This window comes from Aptenodytes patagonicus, chromosome 7, assembly GCF_965638725.1.
Source record: "Aptenodytes patagonicus chromosome 7, bAptPat1.pri.cur, whole genome shotgun sequence".
In the NCBI taxonomy this organism is placed as follows: domain Eukaryota; kingdom Metazoa; phylum Chordata; class Aves; order Sphenisciformes; family Spheniscidae; genus Aptenodytes; species Aptenodytes patagonicus.
The window spans coordinates 16,863,146-16,886,607 of NC_134955.1; the positions used below are offsets into that span (position 1 = coordinate 16,863,146).

Consider the following 23,462-nt stretch of genomic DNA (forward strand, 5'->3'; position numbering starts at 1 on the left):
AGTCTTTGGCTAGTGCAAGCACTACCTAGCGACAACTAAAACATCAGTGAGTTACCAACTTTGTTCTCATCCTAAATCCAAAACACTGTACCAGCTACTAGAAAGGAAATTAACTCTATCCCTACCGAAACCAGGACACTCCTCAAAGCCCATAGTAAGTTAATTCTTCCTTACCTAACTATCTTCTCTATCATTAATACTTTAAAACAATATACCTCATTACAATGAAGAGGGAAAGGCCTTATTTTTAGCTTTTGCTAACATTAGGACACAGCATGTAGCTTAAGAATGGAAATAGATCACCTAGTTAAATCCAGGGTAGATTTTTAATATGGTGATGCTTCCCAGAACAAAGTATTTTAGAATAAGCTGAAAGTGCTTGTGAGGCAACTTCAGTACAAAGGAAAAGCTGCAGCTACTGTACCACTTTCTCTTGTATCCACATGACCAAAACAGCACCTGGAAAGAGAGCACGTAGCAATACTGTTTTATGCAGATGAGAGGACAATGGTATGAAGCCATTTTCAAAGCTTTCAGAAGATCCACAGGACTTACAATTTTTACTACGTGAAGTCTCACCCAGCTTTTTAGTATGAACTCCAATCTCTTTAGATCCAATGGTAACATGAAAAGCCTTAAGACAAATGCTCAGTTTTGTGCAACACCGGTTTACTGTGCCGAGACCACAAAACTTTGGTTTTCAAGCTAGCTTTGCTGAGGCAGCCTACAAAAGCAAATGGGGGAGGACAGCAGCATGCTGCTGAGAGGCGACGAGCAGCACCATGAATCCCTACAGCACTCCAAGTTGGGAGATGCTCTGTACACCATACCCTCTTTTGCAGACAGTGCAGTGTTTAACCACCAGGCTTGTCGATACGAGCTCTGTCCCAGCTAACACAGCCAGAACCCACGCTTCCTGTGGCATTCTGGTGTGCGGCGTTTTCTGCCTGGCAGGTAGTGCAACACCAAACGTAGCAGCCTTTCTTTTTCCTAGCATTTTCTAGTGGAAAAAATGCAATATACATCAGTGCTTCTTAAGGCACCATAAGGTATACTCCACTATGACCATGATCTGATGGTAGAATAGGCAAGTCAATGTAACGGTTACTAAGCTCACTTCAAGAAAACAATCCTTGGGCATCAACAGCTAGGTCAAACAGCAGGGCCTTGAAATTTTGAGTTTCCAGCTTTCATTGGTCATAACAAAGGTTAGTTACACTGAAATGTGAATTTTTCCAGTTTGGGACACTGAAATGTCTTCCAAATCTCAGAAGTGAAGTGAAAGTATGGTTAAGCTGACACTGCATAAGCCAGGCCTGTTTGTAAAGAAATCGCATCGTACACAGTTCGGTAGAGGAAAAAAATATGCCACAAGTTTTATTCAGCGTAAGTCCACCAGCACAAAGATTACAGGAGATAGAAAGTGCATTAATAAAAGCTAGTCTTTACCAAAAAGAAAATATATTATTGATTCAAAATATCTTACACTTGAATGATGTAATAACTTATTCTGGGCACCTACTGATTAAGAGAAATACTAAGAGAATGGCTGTTTCATGAGGAAATCTAACTTCCCAGTTAAAGTCTGAGAATTTAGTAGAGATCACTGAGTCCAGCAGTCTTCCTTGCTTTCTGCATTAATGCCCTCAGCTGGAACTGCTTGCGAGACAGAAGACGTACATGCTGCAGAAAGAAAGAATAAGAACAGCTGGCTATTGGGAAAGTTTTGATATAATCTTAATTGTATTGCCATACAAATTTTCAAAGCATGACACGTTCTATGACCCAAACAGGATGTTAGTTTTTTGGAAACATGAAATGCATTAGTCTACTAAATGGCATTTTCTTGGCTTAAAATGACTTGCAGATGGCTACCAAATGCAATCACTACAGTATATTTTTTGTGATTTTAATTACTAACTCTGCACATACTCTTATCAAAGAGAAAAGTAGTAATATGTACTCCAAAGGTGAAGTCAGACTAATGCACTTCCCATGGGGCAGAGAACAGTTCTTTTAACAGTAGATAAACAGAACTTGCAAGCTACATAAGAAGGAAATAATACGTCTCTACGTAGTGCAATTGTACACTAGATGTTAAAAGCAAAGCTTAAGTGGTAACTTGGGGGGAACCTCAACTGTTAGAAAAAGGAAGGACTGGTAACTCTTGTTACGCAGTGGCCTCAGTACAGACTATTAACACTTCTGCACGCTAATCCTTCCAGATCCAATGGCAACATTAATTACTCTGACATATATTTTGTGTAGTTTTATTCCATGTTAAAAAGTGGTTTAAATCTTTTCAAAATAACAACAGATCTGTTTCTAGTTAATCTGCCATCACCATGCACATAAGTTCAAAATAAAGGAAGGTTATTAGATCAGATATTATGAAAACTTTCAGCGTTAAGGACAGCAAAGAAAGGGAACAAATTGTCTAAGAAGGTCTCTGCTAGAGATACAAAATTAGCTTTTTTTTCCCCTACGATTCTAACACTCCACTGGCTGCCTCAGCAGAGCCATCCATAGACTGCAAGTGAAAAGCTGTCTGAATACTCCAATCACCCTTAAAGTTAGTTTCTCCAGAATAAGGATGCAAGCCCAATGGAAAGCTTATGTTGACACTGTTGCACTCGTCTAATGATAAATGACTTCATAGCTATAATGCTTTTAAAATTGGTCTTTTATCTTAATTCTGAAATTCCTCTTTTAAAACTTACGTTTCAACATACAAGTATTCATGTTCTTACAGGATCCTCTTCAGTGAAGAAATCACTAACATTAACAAGCTGAACAAAAGAGTTTGAAGTATTTAAACACATTTAAAATGTACATCTTAAAAACATCCTGGGAAACTTACCTTTAAAAAGACATCTAGATCTATCACTCCACGTCTCAATGCTTCCCCAAGATAGAAGATGGTGTCTTCAATTGCATTTTCCTCTGCATATAAGTTCAGGATCTGCTTGTAAAGCGGTGCCGTAGGAATAATAACTTCATCTATGTCATTATTTTCTGACTGATTTTCCATTTTCTCTAAGGCAGAACTGAGCTCCTCATCCTTCTTCTTGAGAAGTTCAATGTTCTTGTCAACTTCAGCCTAAAAACAATTAAGATGTTTATTTATTTCTTAGGTCTCAAGAGCTGAATGTCTTCTTGTGATACAACTGTCAAGATGAAAGATTTTTAGACATGCCAGTTGATTCTTTACTTCTCTACTCATCTCTATTATGATTTTTACAAAAGAAAGAGCTACCAATCTATAGATTTCGGATTCTTTCATTTTAAAAAAGTAAAGGCTGTTTCAGATAATGTCAATCCATTACCAATTTATAACTGTAGAGAAGGCATGCTAACAGTCTTTAAGTATTTTGAAGGTGCCACATAAGGAAAAAATAACCATTTAAAGATAATAAAAGCAAAGCTAAAATAATTATTTTCTTCGGAAATGTGTCTTTTGGAGTAAGTTCCTATACAAGTTTGCTGAGCATGGATCACACAAACACTTAACTGTATTGACAGGAAACAAAATACGCTGGCTTTACCTACTGATGGTAACTATAATTTAACTGCATCTATACGAGAAGTACCTCCTTTTGCTACTTTTGAATTTGCCTCCTGATATTTTTGTCCCAGAGCTAACACACTGGAAGAGACTGTATACCACTGTGTTTTCCCTTGTATCACTCAAAACCGTACAGACCATTATCATATTCCACTCTGTCCCCACTTTTTTCCAGACTGCAGTCCTAGCTTACTTAGTCATGTCTTACATGGAAGCTGTCTGATACACTGGATCATCCTTCTTGCCTTTGCATCAAACATCTGCAGTTCTATTATGTCCTTTCTTTCCAAGATAGGAAAAGACTAGAATTACACACTACATTTAAAGTGGGCACATCTTACTCCCGAGCAGTAACGCAAGGAGCAGATGGACTAAGCGGAAGATGTCAGGCCTTAATGAAAAACGGCAGGAGTTTCTGAGCATACTGAGTAGGAGAGACCCTTGTCTGGGAAAGGAAAAGTCTGTAGGTTACACAAGAGGCTGTGACTTAAATCAGCATCTCTGCACTAAGACACTGAAATGTTCTCCAGTGCTGCTGTTACACATTATTATCCAGAAACTGAGACACAATTATGAAATAATCTCACACCACTGACATCTTTCACAGGGAGGATGGAGAAAAATAACACTGTTCCTCTACTACTGAACAATGACATTTGTAAGATACGTGCAGGACAGTGCATCTTACAGTCACTGCTACTTCTGACTTCCTTCAGTCTGAACACATGCACCTCAATTTGGAAAGAGAATATATATTTAAAAAGCAATACACTGGAAGCTTTGATATTTCTATCATGCTTAATAATGAATTAATTACATGCTTCTGTTCACTACTAGGAATATTCAGATACAGAGCAGTGTTTCATCTCAGCTTACCACTTCTTGATCCAGGCGAGTTACCATCTCTTCCAGTTTCTGGTGTCCTTTCTTCAGGTCCTCTTCTGTCCGTTTCAAGGCATTGAGTTCAGCTTGTGCACGATCCATTTCTTCTTTCATCCGCCATCTCAGTTTATCACTGACTGCTGAAATAAGGGAAGCTCGAATGGTATCCTCACTGATAGTTCCATCTCTACTGGGTCCTGCACAAGAAAATTCACAAGTATAAAATTAACTCTGTTCTGCACTGGCTTCAGTATAAAGCCAGACTGAAAAAAAAATGGCTAACTTGCAGTATGTAATTTAGCAATATGAGACAGTAAAAGAAACTGTTTTCCATAATAATTTTCAGAAGCAGTGAAGAGACCACAGTGAGATAAAACACATTAAGATGTACACAAGTAAATTTAAGAGTACGCATCCATTCATTCACTTTACTATTCCCATATCCACAATCTCCCTTTAATTTAAAAATGGGCTGGCCACTTCCCCTGAAGTCTAGAAATGTTGTTAGTCTGAGTCTTTAAAAGAAGAATAAGTTTCTGGTAAACTCGATAGGAATTAATGGATACATGTATTCAACCACAATTAATGTAACGGCTGGCTTTGAGACAGTGAATTTGCCTATAGGTACTCTATCTTGAGGCTTGCCAATTACTGTGTTGGAGTCGTCTTTTTTTTTTTTAAGATTAATAAAATAGATGAACACTAAGCTAACAAAAATAATTTCAATGAAAAAGACCTTAACTGCTGCCCTTTTATATTTACGAAGATCTAATAGCAGGGTCTGTTTAAGTGACAAATTACCAGACAGTATCAAGTGATTAAAAAGCTACAATATGATCTAGTCTTTCCAATTAGTTTCACAACTATTATTATTCAGCCACCCTAGGGCAGGTATGGGAGGGCAGTGAAACAATCAGCATTAACATAAAACATTTGTTATTGAGGTAATCTTACTTTAACAAGCAACATTTATTAAAAGATTATAAAGCAGAGAGAGAAATGCCAATCAATTGTATTAGCATATGGTTTATAGATATGTTCTAGCAGACTAAAATCAGATGGCAGTCTTTTAGGTATGTGTTCAGTGTTACACTGGGCCTACCATTTCTTTTTTTAAAACTTCTGCAGGGTGGTACTGTAATTGGAGCAGGATAGGGGGGAGCATCGTTTATAAAATTAGGTAACGGCACCCATGAAGAACTTGTAAAATTTCTCTCTGGATAAAATACTTCTTTAATGTTAGTTGAATAAAGAGTATTAGTCAAGCATACAGAGATTCTGTGGAATTAGTTATACAATTTGACTCTAACAAAAGCAAGCATAGCTATTTTAGGTTAAGTGTAAGACAAAGATGATGACATACAATTTGATTGCAGGTATACTAATTTACCAGTTTCACTTGGTCCATTGTGACCAGAAACTCAGAGTAGTGATTTTAGTAGTAGTGAAACAAACTACTAACCAATATTGTTCTAGTATTATATAACTAGCTTCTATAAGTGATCGATGTTACAGTTTAACAGCAACAGAGGCTGCTATGTAACTGAGTTACAACAACTGAGGTTACTACCTTTTTTTGATTGTTTTGGTTGCTAGGTACTTGTAATTTCAGTTTATTAAATCACATTTTGATGCAGCAATACTAGAAAATACAATAGCAGAAAATAAATTCTCTAATATATTTCATTAGTCCCTCTCCCTCTGAAGCACTAGAGGCTTTCACATTTAAGCCTGAGTATTACTATTGCTTTTGCACATCAGCCTTTCAGTGAGATTACCTAATTTCAAGAGTCTGTCACTAACACCTTTTTAAATAGAAAGGTAAATCCTTTGTGTCTGTCACAGGAAGTGTTGTGTATCTGCAGACCAGGAAACTCGGATTGCTCTAGAGAATGTAAAGTGGCTACTGGTTGCAGAATTGTATCCGTATTTATCACAAACCACTTCAACCATTCTTCTATGAGAAAAATTGGAGTGTCTCAGTTTCCCCGTGCTTATGCCTCACACCTTTTAGATCAGAAACTTCAACTGGATTCTAACAACTACTAATAAAGCAAGAATTATAGCAGGTTTTGTGCCTAAACTTTCCAACTTTTATGGATGAAACATAGAGCGATTTGAAGTTCTGTAACTGGAAAGAAAATTTGAAAAAAGAAATTTTACCAGAGTATCTTTTTATCCAGAGACACAGTTATCAAAACCCTGAAGCTGTTACAGCATTACGTACATTGTATCTCCCAGTACCCTAGATCTCAAAAAATTAAAAAGTGAAAAATATTCATCAAGGCTCCCGTGAATCTTACATAGCTAAAGACAAAACCATTAGCATATCTTTTGTTTTTCCTTCCCAAAGATTCAGAAAAGTGTCTCAAGTCAGCTGAAATCCAATCAACCTCTTCACCTTTCCTAATAATCACAGGCCCTCAGAAGAAGCAAAAGCAAACAAGCAACTCAAAACCATACATCAATTTTGCCATTTAAACACAGTTAGTTCAAAGATTGGTATTTTTAGAGTAAATTACACTAAGATAAACAATGATAAATATATTTTCAGCATTACAGTGTTCTTGGGGTAGACTGGATATCTTCGTGATAATCAGCAACAATCCAGAACACAGTTTAAAAATATAAACTCTGCCATCAGAAACAAGCATCTGAATGGAAAAATTAACAATTTTCTGTTAGGGTCTCATCATAATTAAAAAAAAAAAAAAAAATCTGTTCGGCATGTCTGTTGGTATTGTTATACTAACAAATGCAAACTGTTGTTGACAAGCCTGCACACCTCAGAATCCTTAAAACATCCAGAGGACTTTTTGGACTTCTGCTGCTAACAGAACAAGACTGCATAAATTCGTATCTCTTCCCTAAGCCTTTTACTCTATTCCTGTCCACAAAACCTACACCAAGCCAGATATCTGGAAGAATAAAGCTATGCAAATGACATGAGAGGAACTATGGGAAGATGCACATTGTGCTTACTAATCCACCAAATTCTTCTAAAATTAAGAAAACATCAGATTTTGATAATTACTATTGCGAGCACTTTACTTACATACAAATTGCACCAGAATATGTGTAATTTTTAAAAAATAAGCTAATTAGTACTGGAAAAAAAGAGATTTAATTATTAATCAACTGGTACAAAGGTAGCATTATGAAAGTATAAATGTCCCAACACTTGATCTGATTTACAGTTCTGGCTTAAGCAATTCACCCTGTTGCCAGTCAACAAGACCATTTTCAATATTTGGTTAACTATCTATTAGAATCAGCAACAGAAGCTGGCAAATGGCACCATACACACAAACCCAGGAATTCATCATTGCTGCTTCTTATGAAAAGCAGAGAAGAACAGTACTTTCTACATCGAGAAGTAAAACATAAACCAAGTTAGTCAAACTATTTGGGACAAAGTGTTTATTCACTGTTTAGGACTTCCTCTTTAAGGCAGACAGTTGTAAATATGCATGTTCCAAATCAAAACAAGAAGGTCCGGTTCACTTCAAGAATAGCATTAGCATGATTTCTTTACATGTTTACTTTACATAATGAATTATTCTTTAACACAAAGTCAGAACCAGCCATCAGCTCTACTTTTTTTTTCCCCTGATACCCCTCACTCTGGGAGATTTTATACAAGGCTCACTTTAACCGTAAAGTAGGACAGAGGAATAAAAATAAAATCACAATACACCTAACACAATGAAAGTTCACATAGATGTGCTAACAGATAGGAAAGAGGTCTTTGAACATATAAAGGATCATTTTAATACAGCTCAATTAGATTTTACGTATCTTCTTAAAGAGCATGAACTCTTAGCATTTTCTGTCACTTCCATAATTAGCCCAGCTTGGGGAAGATTTTATGGCACATAGCCATTAAATCCACAGAGCACCGAAACCCTTAACCTTTACCAGGCAGAGTCTGGTTTCAGAAGTGACCTTACAGAATCATCAAACTAGTAACTGCATCAGAAAGGTAATTAATGGCAGATGATTGAACAGAAAGAAAAAGCCTGAAGAACTATTTGAAAAACCAGCTATTATTAAAAGCTTAAGCTACTTGGAATGAGTATTTTTATTCAATTCAAACTAAGCTCACTATAGGAAACACACCACCACCACCCACACAAAACTCTAAAGCTGTAGCACCTGATATGCTCCTAAATAAACTATCACAATGAACCATAGCCAAACAGGGGAAGAGTGGCTGGAAAGCTATCAGAAAAGGACCTGGGGGTGCTGGTTGACAGCCGGCTGAACATGAGCCAGCAGTGTGCCCAGGCGGCCAAGAAGGCCAATGGCATCCTGGCCTGTATCAGAAATAGTGTGGCCAGCAGGACTAGGGAAGTGATCATCCCCCTGTACTCGGCACTGGTGAGGCCGCACCTCGAATACTGTGTTCAGTTTTGGGCCCCTCACTACAAGAAGGACATTGAGGTGCTGGAGCGTGTCCAGAGAAGGGCAACGAGGCTGGTGAGGGGTCTGGAGAACAAGTCTTATGAGGAGCGGCTGAGGGAACTGGGACTGTTTAGCCTGGAGAAAAGGAGGCTCAGGGGAGACCTCACTGTGCTCTACAACTACCTGAAAGGAGGTTGTGGCAAGGTGGGTGTTGGTCTCTTCTCCCAAGTAACAAGCGATAGGACGAGAGGAAATGGCCTCAAGTTGCGGCAGGGGAGGTTTAGATTGGACATGAGGAAAAATTTCTTTACTGAAAGAGTGGTTAAACATTGGAACAGGCTGCCCAGGGAAGTGGTGGAGTCACCATCCCTGGAGGTATTTAAAAGACGTCTAGATGCGGCGCTTAGGGACATGGTTTAGTGGGCATGGTGGTGTTGGGTCGATGGTTGGACTCGATGATCTTAGAGGTCTTTTCCAACCTTAATGATTCTATGAATCTGTATAGGAAATAAACATCTGCAGCTGAAAGAAAAAAAAAAAACCAATACTGTACTGTAAAAAACCCGAACACTACTGTAAACACAGTGGATGAATGAAGAGACATGTTTGCATTTCATTCGGCACAAGGGATAAACCATGTGTAACAGGTGTATGACTTTTACCTAGCTGCATTAAATGAATCAGTCTAATGTTAAATTGCCACTACAAAATCTGGCATTACAACATGGTATCAGATGATCTAACTCAGGACTTGAAGAGCCTTCTGTGATATCTGACAGATATTCCACCTCTGTTCATCTTCACTGGGGATGAAAATGAGGGAAAGAAATGAAATAGGACATATCTGTATTTTAAATTAACTCTCTACTACATAAAAGGAAAACTGGATCTGTTTGAGAAAGTTGCTGCAGAAAGCCGATGTTCCCTAGAAAGGTTATCACCTCCCTACATGAGAGCCAGTGGAGACCATCAATTCTCAAGGACTCAACTACAGCCCCCCAACACTGAGTACTGTTTGAGCTACTTAAGTGGGACAGCGGCTTTCTTGCAGTGTGCATGGTAGACACACATCACCTCAGAGTGGAGATGACCACCAAAACGGCCAACAACTTTCAGAAAAGACTTTTCTAATTCAGCAGGCTGGAAGAACATGGACACAAAGGATGGGATCAGGCACAAGAAGAACACAACATACAACTTATTGTTGTTTCCAAATTCTGTAACAACAGAACAACTCCTCAAATATTTTAAGAGTAAAGTAGAAGCATCTATCTTCCTCTGCCAAGCTGTGAACTTGCTTTGTACCCATTTGTGTGAATGAAAATTTCAAAATACACACAGTTCTGGAGGGAAGAGTGCGTATAAATAACTGAGAGTTCACACATTAAACGAAGAACCTATGAATGCACTTTTAAATTATGGTGCAAGAGACTACAAATGATTGATACTCTCAACAAGGTCATAAAAGAGTCTACGTCTTTACCATATAACTGCTCCAAAAGGACCATCATCCAATTGGAAAGTTACTGCACCAACTTCCTACTTAACTTGAGAGATGACCTTTATCACTGGTTCCCAATCTGTTACACATGCACTAAAAGTGAGGTGCTGAGTGGAAACCAAGCTAGTGTATTTTGCCAGCACAGGGCCACAGAGCAGCAGACTGGGAAAAGATACACGTTAATACCCTAGATCTTGCTGCTGAAGGGAAGAAAGAAGGAAGTAACAAGTAGGGACCATTAAGAAGCAACAGAGAAGAGGCTGGAGAAGAAACTCGGTAAAAATGAAGCTCATTCCAAGCACATTGGAAACCTCTGCTTTAGATAGCTACGATTTTTGGAATAAAGTAAGTATAAGTAAAGAGAAAATAAAGCGAGTCCAGTAGATGATTAAATGAGGACAAAAGCATTTTTATAAACCACGAACAGAGCAATGCAGACAATCAAGTCACCTACAGTTAAAGGGTGAGAAAAAAACTTAAGGTAGTTACATGCAGTGTTCTTCAAAATATTTATAGAGCGCACACACAATGCATTGCACAAACCCAGGAATTTATCGAGTTTCTGACTGAATAAAATATAAGGCGAAGGACATAAAATGTATTTTACTCTTCCTTTGAATCACTTTTTTAATTGAAGATCAATACTTTGGAAGGTCAGATTAAGAACAAAACATTTCTTTTTCCATTTTCTTTCTTTACATGTCAGTTACAGAGGGAAGCTTCACTTCAGAGAAATCCTTTCAAAGCTACTCACCAACAGTAGTCACAGGAGGCTGAGAAGGGTAGTACTGAACACTAGTGGTTGCTGGAAATGGAACACCACCCGCATAAGGATAGTTTGGGTAGCTGCTTCGACAAAAAGATATACTAATGTTATGTAACTATTTGTAAAATATCATCCATGTATATTATCTTTATGTCACCATGTTAAACATTTGTTTACATAATAAAATGTTTAAATTGCAGGCCAAGTTATACTTTTTCTCTTTTCCTGTTCACATTAACATCTTTCACAATTTGTATTTCTGGTATGATTTAAGACGACACCATTTTATCTAAAACCCTATCTAGTTATTGCCTGGTCAAGCATTTGGATCATTCCAAATTCTCTTCAAACTCTTAATCTTGCCATGCCAAAACCCCAAAAGTTTCCAAAATAAATTATTCTAGCTACAAACTCACAAACAGCAATTTCAATTTAATATTTTTTAATATGAGAATAGTTAACAAGATGACTGCTGAACCGCTTTATGCAACCTAAAAATGTGCAAAATATGGTCGCAAGATGAAACTCCTCCAGAAATTCTCAGCCCTGCTCTGAAGGATGAAGGAAAGCAAAAGTGTTCATTTGTTCACTGAAACAACTGTGAGATGACACATAACATGACAGTCTACAATACCTTTCTAAAATACATTTACTGTCAACTGAAACAAGGACTCAAATTAGTCAGTACTAGCCTGACAAACACCTGCATACAGCAGAGTATTAACCATGGCTGTAAGTGAACAAAATGGTCCAAGAAAACATGCAAAATATAAAATAAGCATATTCTGTGCCTCTCCAGATAATTGCAAATTTAACATTCTTAAAACCTTTCTGTTCATTCATAAATTGTATTATTTTAAAAATAGTTCTTCTATTACTCATTTTTGTACAAACATTAAGAGCACTTTAAATAAACGCATTTAGGAGGAAAAAACTTGCCCTAAGAACTTAACCAAAATCCCCATTTTTCAATTCTTAAAACATAACACCCCACCTTCCTAATGCTTACAGGGTTTCAATTTTTTTTTTTTTTTTTTTTTTAAATCAAAATGTTATCTACTACAGCAACTCCTCATATGCTCCTAAGACAAAATCAGGACATAAGGATATTAATAATAAAAAGATTTAATTACGATGTGAAAAAATGTAGGTACACACTAGGAGGCAGCAATCAGCATCTTACTATTTGCTAAGACAGAACTGCAAGTCTTCTGGAAAAGCTTTATTCCAAACTATGATATAACATACTTAAAGAGAAAGTCTTGTTTTGTATTAATGAAAAGCTTTTAAAATCATTTTGTGCCCTTCAAATTATTTTGGAGTGCTCTGAATTTAGTCCACATTTATCCTGGAGTCAAGGTTTGTATTAATCCAGCAACTGTTTTGTTCGATGTTTTGAGTTGCTAATTACCCCAAACAATACTAACGCTACTAATAAAAACCCTCAACTTGTAGGGAAACATTTCTTTCTATATCGTAAACATATCAACCTTATAAAAACTAATCCAATATACGAGCAAAGCAAGATAACATCTGGGAGTTAGGTAATAATTTTCAAAATGTATTTATCACCCAAATATATTGTATTTGAAGCAAGCAACACTAAGAAAGCTAAATCTTTCTCAAACTTTCTTTTGGCTATTGACAAGAACTCACTCCTCACTTCTAAAAAAACCCAAACCTGCTAACACGATAATTATACAACAAATATACCATAAGAAAATACAACTAAGACTAGATACTATTCAGTGAAACTATTATGTAAATGATGATGGTTTAAAGGGGTTCTTACCTCGGGTTTGGAGTGCTTCCTGCTGGATAGGTAGATATTCCACCTGGAATGCCTGGCACATAGGAAGCTAAATAAAATAATGATTTTGTATATTTTTACTTTTCAGATTTTAATATATATTAAGAACACACTAGTGAGATGTACTTATGCTGCAGTTAGATGCTTTTCAAAATATTATTGAACAATGAATACAGTATAACACAATGGAACAAGAGTAAGAGAAGTCATTTTATTGCCCCAAACCCCCAATAACGTGTACCCTGCATCCTCTAACACCATCACTTCTCACAACACTCCCAGACGTTTCCATGCTGCTCTTGAGCAGCTTGGCAAGAGGGATACGTGCCCATGTTTGTTGTGAGCTATCTCTGTGCCAACTGACCAAGGCAGCTGTTTCCCCTCAAAACACGTAAAGGACTAAACTGCAGCGGACCTTCCCTCCATGTATTGACCAGTTAGAATTTCCTTTCTGTATCCAAGCACATTTTCACAAAACGCAGGCAGATTCTGCATTTCTGAAGATTCTACACCTCTACCTATCAACTTCGGTTAAAATATTTTCAAGGGTCTTTTGTTTGGAGGGGGAGTATGAGAACTGTAATTGAAGCCAAGTACACATTCCTTAGAATAACTGGCTAGAACACCTGTCACTGCGTATTTATTTTTGTCTTAATCATTATTTTAAACTAACCACTGCATAGATAAAAATGGATATTGATTTAAAAATCCACAACGAGTAGTTGCACTATGGAAAACGTGGATACATAAGAAAAAGTATCTGCAGGTAGGGAATTCAAAAAAAGGGCATGTTATTAAAGATGACACACCTGAAGAGCTGTCTCCATTTTTTATATAATAGCTGAAAAAAGAAAATAACCTTTCCAATGTAGCCATTGTTCCCTACTCACTAAATAACGAGTGTATCATTTAAGTACCTTCAGAATAGCTAGACTTCACAACAGTTAATTAGCTGTTTAACAATCCCATCATGTTCTTATCCAGTAATTTCTGCCGTTTAGAAGTTACACTTGAAAAAATTTTTATCAGCACATACAAATGCCTAAAGGCTTTAACAGTCCCAGCAATTTTAAGTTTCTTCTTGGAAATGTGACAATTCTATTATAAAAATTATGGTTTGAATATCTTTATTCCACATTTCTAGTAATTTTAGGAATATTACATCAAATAGCTTTTTTCTTTTAAAAGAGCCGAGCTATTTTCATCCTTGAATGCTTTCAAATTACTCATTTTTTTAAAAAAGGGCTTCATTTCTTCTTAAACGGTATATCCAGAACTTAAAAAACCCCCAGACCTAATGTCTGTAAAATAAGGAAAAACTGACTATGCTAAGTAGCTATTAACAGTGTGAAAATCCTGAAACATTTCCACTAAAATTACTTCACCTATGCTAGCATTGAGTGACCACAAGAGTAGTCAAGTGCGTTTCAATTGATGGTCCTTCCTTAAAGCACAATACAGATCACAGTCTCTACTAAAACTATACTTCTGACACCCGCTGTTCTTGGAAAATCAGAACAGTAGAATCATCCAGTGCTCTTACAGGTAGGCTAGTGCTGGACAAGCTAAGAAGTCCCAAATACTTACCTTTAGCCAACTATCTCTAACGGTCCCGTTTATGTTTGCTACCCCTTTTCTCACGTGTTAAGAACCTAAGACCTTGTTAAAAATGGTTTCTGCTGGAAATTGTAATGAATAGTACTTCAGCTTTTCAGATGTAATGCTATGATCTGATGAAAGCTGTATTTTAATAGAAAACAGACACAGCCTTAAAAATACAGCAAAAATATATAACCCCAAATACAACTACTATACCACTAAATTAATGCAGAACTGTTATACTATCATTAAACAACCTGTAGCTAATCTGCTCCCGCTCTCCTCCTGCCCCAGTCTTTAGCTTGAGTAGGTCTACTCTACTCGGGTTTTTTTCCCACCCAATGCAGAGTCTCCTTTTGGAAGAATTTCTAGGTTTTTCTGTTTCCCACTTCCCCTTTTTCCCCCGCCCACCTATCCCCAGTCTTTAAAATAAGATGCTTCCAGAAGTTTAAATAAATAAAAGACTTTTTTTTAAAGTCTTGAGAATTTTTGCAAGAAAATAAGAATGAGTACTAAGTCAGAGTACCAAATCAACATAGAAGAATGAAAAAATCACAAGGCAGGTTTTTTTTCATATTCCGCCAGCAATTATTAAAAAAAAAAAACCCAGCAAAACACAGGAGTGTGGGCATAGAAAACACAAGCAGTATGTTTTTGCTTATGAAATCAATGGTTGCAGGAAACTTAACAGATGGACTTGCATTATCAGAATAAAAAAATTAAGGTACAGTTATCTGAATAATCTCTTTTTAAGGTTATGTCTGAATGTTGACAGGTTACTGGTTGTTTTGAGGGGCTTGGGTATGTGTGTCTGTGGGGTTTTTTTGTTGTTGCTTTTTTTAAATACAAACCTGATTTTTCCCTCCCTTCCAAAAGTCAAACACACACACATTCTTCCAACATAGTTCAAAAAGGTCAAGTACAGCACAGGTGAATTCATTAGCCAGCAATATAGAAAGTCATTCTAGAGTAGAATACATCATTTGTTAACAACTATGCAGAGCAACAATATGCTTCGGAATATCAATACGAGTATTTGTAGAAATTAGTAGCCATGATCGCTTACTAGTTGGTGGGCCTGTTGCCTGGTATGGTGGGTAGATTGATGAAGCAGTAGGCCGAGAAAAGACTGGAGGTTCCTCGCCAAACACAACGATCATGACCTGAATCAGTTCTAGCAAGTCTGACTGGGGCTGTGAGGGTAAGCAATTCACAAGTTATTGATTTCATTAACAGACAGTTTAACTGACGATAATAACAAAACAGTACCAATCCATCAGCTCTCAAAAGCCATCCTTTTATTTGTGTTTTTTCTAATTTTTTTTAATATATATATATATATGTGCATATTTAACTTCCTTTATGGATTTCTCTACTGATTCCAAACCCAGCCAGCTGGTATTCAAAACGGTATAGCAAAATACAACTGCAGTAGTGATTACACTCAGAATAAACTGGGGAATACATGGTTCCATATCAACTGCAGGGCAATAAATGACTGAGGATGACTGTGCAATGATGGATTATAGTAATTTTTAAAAACTTAAATCCACTCTCCAACATGAAAAAAGTACAGATCACTAAGTTTTCAGACATTTCAATTTCATACAGCATATAGGTTCAGAATGGCTCAAGAGAAAAAAATATCCTAACTCACTAAGGAGTGGCACAAACCTTTAAATATAGCTAAACTAGGCTTCTCAGTTTACAACTACATTTAATATAGGCATGATTTCATTTTGCCAAAATAAGGACAAGCATCATGAATGCAGCACCTGATTAAATAGCCTATTTCCAAATTTTCTTAGCTCTATAATCCAAACAAACTGACAAACTGTAAATAAAGATGCAATTAACCAGGCAAGAGAATGCAACATCCTGAACTTTAAGACATTACAAACAACAAGCAGTTGTTTTCATTAAAAAAATGGTTTAAGATCTCAAATAAAGAGGATTATGGGTTTTGTTAAAAATGATACAACTATCTAAAGGAATTCAGAACTGAGCAATTTGAAGATTTCGAGTTCCCTATACTTACATATTTCCACTCATGCAGATAAGGAAGGTATATTTTTCCATTTGCATCAACGTGCTTCCCAGTTTTTATTGTCATAGAGCTAGTGGGTTTAACAAAACAAATTGGGGGGTTGAAAGGGTAGGTGTCCAGCAGCCACAAGCAAATTGGGATATTGTATGTGTTACCTAGAAAAGATGTTTTGAAAGACTTTAAAAGTTACTCCAACTCTGTAACTGTCCTCTTGTATCCTGATTTATAAAAAACTCCTAAACCCAGTAAATTCAACTGCACAGTCAGAAGCCAAAATCTACTAATGTTCAACAAAGAGCTCACAATATGGCTATTAACTCAACATTTTTCAGAACAATTTAACTTTGATTTACAATTATCATTTACTACTAATACATCGTTTGTTCTACAATGTAACATTACTAGACCCTAATCTGAATTATCGTTAGCTGCAGCAATAAATGGTTTGCAATACTCGTTCAATTGAGAAGCTTGAAAAACGTGCAATACTGAAAGAAAAGAGATGTTACAGAGCTGTACAAGACTGAAGAAGCAATGCTCAACATTAAAATTTTATTCCACAGCAAAAATAGGGAACAATTTCTTTAAAACAGTATACTTTTCAAGAAAATAGCAATCACCGAAGTAGTGAAATTGAACCAGAACAAATCTAAATAGTTTTTCATGTAGTTTGGGAAAATAATGGTGGTGATAATAATAATAAATGCATACCTCTGTAAGGCACAGGAATGGTTCCACTGAGGCTCATCAACTCCCTGGATGAGCCATCGTTAAAAACTGAAAGGGAACAAACAGTATTTTTAAAACAAACATTTTTGCTACATTAATCTCTGTTCAGGTTATACCCCATCTATTTATTAACATAAGTTTTCAGATGTTACTCATATATAAGCTTAGCTTGAAAGGTTCTGCTCTTGCACATTCATGGACTAGCGAATGATTGTCTACAGTCAGGTAACTTCTTATGAATAACATTATTTCTGAGAAATGAATGACTAATTATTGTCAAACTACCTTCACTGCAAATCAAACTGTTTCCTCATTCAGACGCCAAGTAAAACATGTTGGAACCACACAAACTACAAATCATACAAATCGCTGCAAAGATAATCTGAACTCAAACTTAATTAAAAAAACAGCTGTCATTTTAGGATTACAAAGAATTCCTTATGCTTTCTCCAAACAAACAGGTCAGCAAGAATACTGAAAATTACTGGGCCATTGGCATTTATTACATAATCAGTAAAGGTAATTTAACCAAACAATAATATACTGAAGAGGAAGAAATGCGTAGCACTTGACTCTCTGCCACATCTTAGTCTTGGTTCACAAACTGCATGGGAACCCTGACCTCAACTTACCGAGTTGCTGTATTTAGTTTTCCCATCCTTTCAATCCAATAGATTATTCTTGGCTGAATAAATCAACTTCTGGTAATAAAGCTTTTATTTTCCTGATTTCACCTGAAAGTTTCTAGTCATACTTCAAATGTAGCTTATCGTGTACAATTCTTTTGGTGCTAATGTTCTGCAGAGGCAGGTAGAACATGTTGGGACTTAAATGGGGTTATATATTTCATTATTAATATAAACTCGAAAATTATCTCAACAGCAGTGTAACCACATTTTCTTCTTGCTCATTTCACTGCTCCGAATAGTGTCAATTACCTGTAAGCGGTTCTGTGCTCAGCCTTTCAGAGGCAGCTTAGAAAGAGTTAGCTAACACAAATGGGCTTCTTGCTACAGCTCAAAGCTATCTGGAATTCTGATCACTATCGTTAATGCAAACTTGCTATTCCAACACAGTCCTTTCACTATAGTTTCTGATTCTCCAGTCACTGGATGAATTTTTATTTCTGTGACAGCTGCTGGCTTGCAGCTATTCAAGTTAAAACTAATCTATCTTTTACCTGTCCATGTCCTTTCTTAATACTTCTCAATCCAGATTTAGAATTTAGAAAGCAGAAGACTATAAAGTCTCTGATGACGTATTAGTAATATAAATTAGCCCATAGAGGAATCCCACAGGTGACAGTTAAAAAAAGGTGATCAGAAGGAGGATGACCTCAGCAGCTATGCTGGCTCACTGTATCTTGTGAAACCATGCCCTCAGCCTCTGGAGCTGACACTAGATACTGTCTTCATTTAACGCACTTGAATTTAGTCAGAGCCTTTGAAATAGCTAACAAACAGTGACTGTCATCGCTAATTTACATTACAAAACCCCTCATACCGATTTTCTATATACTTGACTATGTTTTCCTCACACTTCCTTAAGGACTGCCACAATTACTTTTAATGAAGTATTTGTTCATTGATTTACAGTTCTTTCTAAATAGAACTCTAAAAATATCTTTATATGACAGCAAAGCTCAATTTGTAAGATACCAGCAATCTCAGGACATGACTGAGCGATTAACTAAAAGTTAAGCTGTGAAAAATGCAACACTTCTTGACAGGTTAGACAGACTCACTAATATAGAAAGGTTATTTTAGAACATAACTCTCCGTGTTTCTAAGGAAGTACTGATGTCAAAGATCAAGAAGAGAAACTCAAATTATGTTTTCTAGTTTTAATCGCCTTTTTCCCCACAAAAAGCACCAAATATATCTAAACCATCAACAATTCAGTAACAAAAATTTTCTCATGCACAGACTAACCATATGAATCCATGACAGGTTTGAGGTCCTTGTACTGAGTAATAACACTGGTCGTCTCCTGTACAGTTAGGTCTCTATACTTATACTGGAAAACAAAAGAGAAAGAATGACTTTAGAGACTAAATTTTCAGTGTAATTTAATTTGGTTTTGTTTTACCCAATAGACTGCATTTATGAGAGTTTACACTGATATATGGACATTCTTCTCCACTCTTATTTTGGAATAAGAATTTATTTCTCTGTATTACTTAACTGAACACTGCCTATATAACTTACTAAACTTTAATAAGGTGTTAAGATGCTTTTAGTCTTAAATAAGGGTCCATACATCAAGTGATTTGGGGAAAGCTATTGCATTTTCATTCACGTTCTACCATAACCAAGAGTATCTGAGAGATATATGTGGATCTTAAAAACCCATCTCCAAACAAATACAGTGACGTTTCGAACATTCCCGATACACAGCTATCTAGGATCTGAACCTCACAGATACCTTTCATAGCACTTTTCAAAGTGTCACAGTATTTATCAATCATTGATCAGTATTTCCATGTATTTTATCAACTAGAAAGCAGACATTTCAAGGCACAATATTATCAGTAATAATACTGGTTTCACCCCCTTTTATCAGGAGCAGGGACTATCTCACAGCACAGAAGATCTGTAAAACACAGATACACTACTACAGAATTTAACAGTCTCTGAACTATAATCCACAGACAACAAAGGAGATGCTCCTGGGCAACAGAGAGCTGGTTCACCACGTGGCGCAGCTCTTTAACTTTGTAGCCATTCCTCCTGGTAACTACCATTAAAAAGAAAGCTAACAATGTCCCTTGACAATGTTTTCATTGTAATAAAATTAAAAAAAAGTAATTACAATCTTCAGATGTCTTCAGGAACATAAACAGAGAGCATCCTTTCATTTAACCATGGTAGGAAGACAAAGGGCCCAACACAATGAAATGTCCGATCCCCAAAGCACACAGATGTTAACAACATCTGAACAAATTAATTCAGACATTATCCAACAGCAAAGTGTGGTGCCACAACTAAAGGTCACCTTTGCTCCAACAAACACTCATGAGTTGTGAAGCTTAGAAACTAATTCTTCTTCGTGTTACCTACAGAGATTGACAAGGATGCTACTCCTGGGCATGATAACTCTTACTTAATGAGCAGAGATGAACACACCATGCCACTTCCCATAATGCCAGATCAGTCTACAAAAAGCACCTGCGCTTCGGGGAATGCTGTGACTTATCTTCCCGAAATGACCAACGGCAAAACAGCCCTACGGTCAGTCTGCAAAATGCTGGTCTGTGGGAAAGAAAAGCAACCCCTCCAGTAGGGATGCCTGCGTGTGCAGGGAGGCACCAGCATAGAGGTCAATCAGCCAGAGGGTCAGGGCAGCCCCTGAATGCTGTTTTGATGGGAGGGCTGCAGCAAAGCATCTCAGCTTCCTCTGGAAAGTGGGTGCAGGATTGGGAGCGTGCAGGAGGGGCCTGACAGAGAAGAGACAACTTTGCAAGCATTTGAGTACATTCCTCCCTCCTTCCTCAACACCTAGCGGAAGCGAGAAACAGGTAACAGGCATTGCTAGAACATGGAGACAAGAGGTCAGTGAAATTTCAGCTAGGCCAGCCAGAAACTGGCAGTACATACCCGCATCACTGAATGTGTTACTACAGCATGAATGAGAGCATGTCATGAGCTACTTTAAAAAGTAAGAGGGGGTCTTTTTATAGGAACGTACCTTATGGTACAGGATACAGACTCAAGAAGATTGGCACAACCACTATTAAAAAGGAACTGGCTTCCACTAACAGAAGGTCCTAACAAGCACGAGGATTCAGAGTCAGGATTCAACTCCACTTTTGGCACAAAAGTCTCAAGTCAGTTTAGTCAAGGAATAGATAAAACAACGCCTGCCTGCTCAGCAGACGTACTGGGAGGCTGGTACACGGTGGTTGATAGGGTTGATAAAACCTAGATTTGGTTATCTGGGGTCCTTTTAAACTAGGTCCAGCACCTGAAAATTAAAAAATATTTTCATGTGTCTCTTAAAACTAAGAAAAAGAGTATTGCTGCAAATAGTTTTTACAGAGTGATGAATAATTACTTACTTAGTAGAGATAACCTTGTAAGATTCCAGCTACTGCCACAAGCAAAATTAAGTGCTACATCAGCTGTTAATTTCAGTACTTAGATCCAGATAACTACAGAAGACGGAAGTTCTGTATATTAAAACGACATAAGAAGAAGTTTTTCCTAATGAGAATGATGGCTCTTCTAAAATTTTTTATTATTTAAATCACAATGTATACTCTTCTGTGCTTATTTCTCTTTTCCATTCTAAGTAGTCCTAGAATATTACAAGACAATCTTTTCCTGTGTTCATATAGTAAGTAGTTGAGCATTTCCAAGAAATGTCAAAATCTCTTTGGAAAACATAAGATCCTAATGATTTCTACAAAGGTAACTAAAACTGATTAATCTGAATTCTTAATTTCTAAACTTTCTTTTTCCTCCTCCATTCTCAGATGGCAAATGCATGCTCCTCATTTTACATATCAGGAAACAGATCACAGAGAGATGAAGCTTTTCAAGATCAGACAGCAGGTAAATACCTGAAGTTAAATTAAGCCCTTAAACCCTAGATTGGGTGAACATAAGTCTTTTGTTATCTCACACACTGACCTATTCAATAGGGGAAATATCACTAAGTTTCCCTCTATAGAACAGAGTGTAACTATTTTTTAAAAATAAAGTAGTGAAATAGTAACTTCATTTTTCATCAGCTATTAAGTACACTGCACTTTGATCTTACCTACAGAAAGTCGGATGGCATTGGGAGTATAAAACGGGTGTGAGGGAAAGAGGACACAGGACTACCTTAAATTCTGTTTCTTCTGCGGCATGGCAATAATTCATTTAGAGAAGACAGGTATATACAAATTCATACATGATGTCATTTGCTGACGCCGAGTTAGTGTTCAGCACTCATTTTCAAGCTGATAAAAAAACTTGCTTATGATTCCCTGCAGGTGAAAGACGCTTTAATAAGATTTCTTCGGTTTTGATCAGATCCTTGCCTATCGTATTTCATTTTAAAATTGTGCAAATATGATGATTAAATGTTGTTAAAAAAATCCCCCCAAACAAAACCATAACTCCCCCTAAGCCTTAGGGGTTTTCATTTCAAGCCGCTGGCCAAAGCCGTTTTCACCTGAAGAGTGGCACAACTACACATGGCTCTGTACAATTCAGTGATTAATGATTTACCTTCCAAGAGATTTTCTTGCTTGCTTAAACAAGAGTGATAAACCCCCCCACCCTTAGTCAATGAAGTTGAACTCGTCTTCCACCTTCTCTTAACCAGCGAATGCAGACAACGCCATACAACCCAACCCGCAGCTCTGATCCACCTCGATGCACGACAGCCTCAGCCAGGCAACTGGTTTCTATTCAGCTTTTACCGGCAATATCCTAACCCAAACCGAAAGTTTCGCAGGACTGCAAATAACGAAGTGTTTTAGGCTTCGGTGCACCATGCCTCCCTTTACAAACTAACTCGATTTAGAGCCTCCAGGTGGCCGGACACAACCCCTCTATCACTGCTCCGCCCGGCCGTCGACACCGCTACCCCCGGAGCCCCCGGCCCGGGACAAAGCCGCAGGCTGGCGACTGTCCGTGACCGCCCATGAGGAAGGAAATGGGAAAGGGGAGCCTACCGCTCCTGGGGGCCAGCGCCGAGGCTGAAGGAGACACGGGGCCCCCGCTCCGCCCCCGGCCCACGCCAGGCGCCGAGCGCCGCGGGCGGCCCGCACCAGGCCGCGGGCAGGACCCCGCTCCCCTCCGCCCAGCCCCTCGCTGAGGCTGCCGCCGCCTCGGCCCAGAGGCCGCCGCAGAGGGCGGCCCACCCGACGCACCAGGGTAGGCGGAGGGCGGGGGCGGCCCACAGCCACCTAGCCGGGCGGGCGGGGAGGGGAAGGGGCTCTCGGGTGCCCCCGGCCGCGCCATTACCTTGGCGAGCATTTTCTTGAGCTGGCTCTCGGAGACCGCCATGGCGGCCGGCCCCTCCACCGCCCGACCGCCGCTCCCGGCACCGCCGCCACACACCGGCCCCGGCCCGGCCCAGCCACCCCTCGCCGCCCCTACATAAAAACAGGAAGCGGCCGCGCGCGCCCGCTTCCGGCAGCGACACCCGCTTCCGCCCGGCCGCGAC

General features: G+C 38.1%; 1 protein-coding gene across 3 annotated transcripts; it reads right to left on the reverse strand.

Annotated features, from left to right (window-relative positions):
* Positions 1–1,351: 1,351 nt before the first annotated feature.
* TSG101 (tumor susceptibility 101) lies at positions 1,352–23,363 on the reverse strand. Of its 3 annotated transcripts, none has more exons than XM_076344130.1 (10): positions 23,261–23,363; positions 19,235–19,319; positions 17,286–17,351; positions 16,566–16,729; positions 15,594–15,720; positions 12,911–12,977; positions 11,107–11,198; positions 4,442–4,644; positions 2,861–3,100; positions 1,352–1,683 (listed from the first exon to the last, which is right to left on the reverse strand). In XM_076344130.1, exons 1-10 carry the CDS (start codon positions 23,300–23,302, stop codon positions 1,594–1,596), a joined length of 1,176 nt encoding a protein of 391 aa, XP_076200245.1. In that variant the 5' UTR covers positions 23,303–23,363; the 3' UTR covers positions 1,352–1,593. The 3 variants fall into 3 exon arrangements, with proteins under 3 accessions (XP_076200245.1, XP_076200244.1, XP_076200246.1); XM_076344129.1 differs by having other exon boundaries at positions 11,107–11,201; XM_076344131.1 differs by lacking the exon at positions 23,261–23,363 and adding an exon at positions 17,936–18,101 and having other exon boundaries at positions 11,107–11,201; positions 19,235–19,297.
* Between the last annotated feature and the right edge of the window lie 99 nt (positions 23,364–23,462).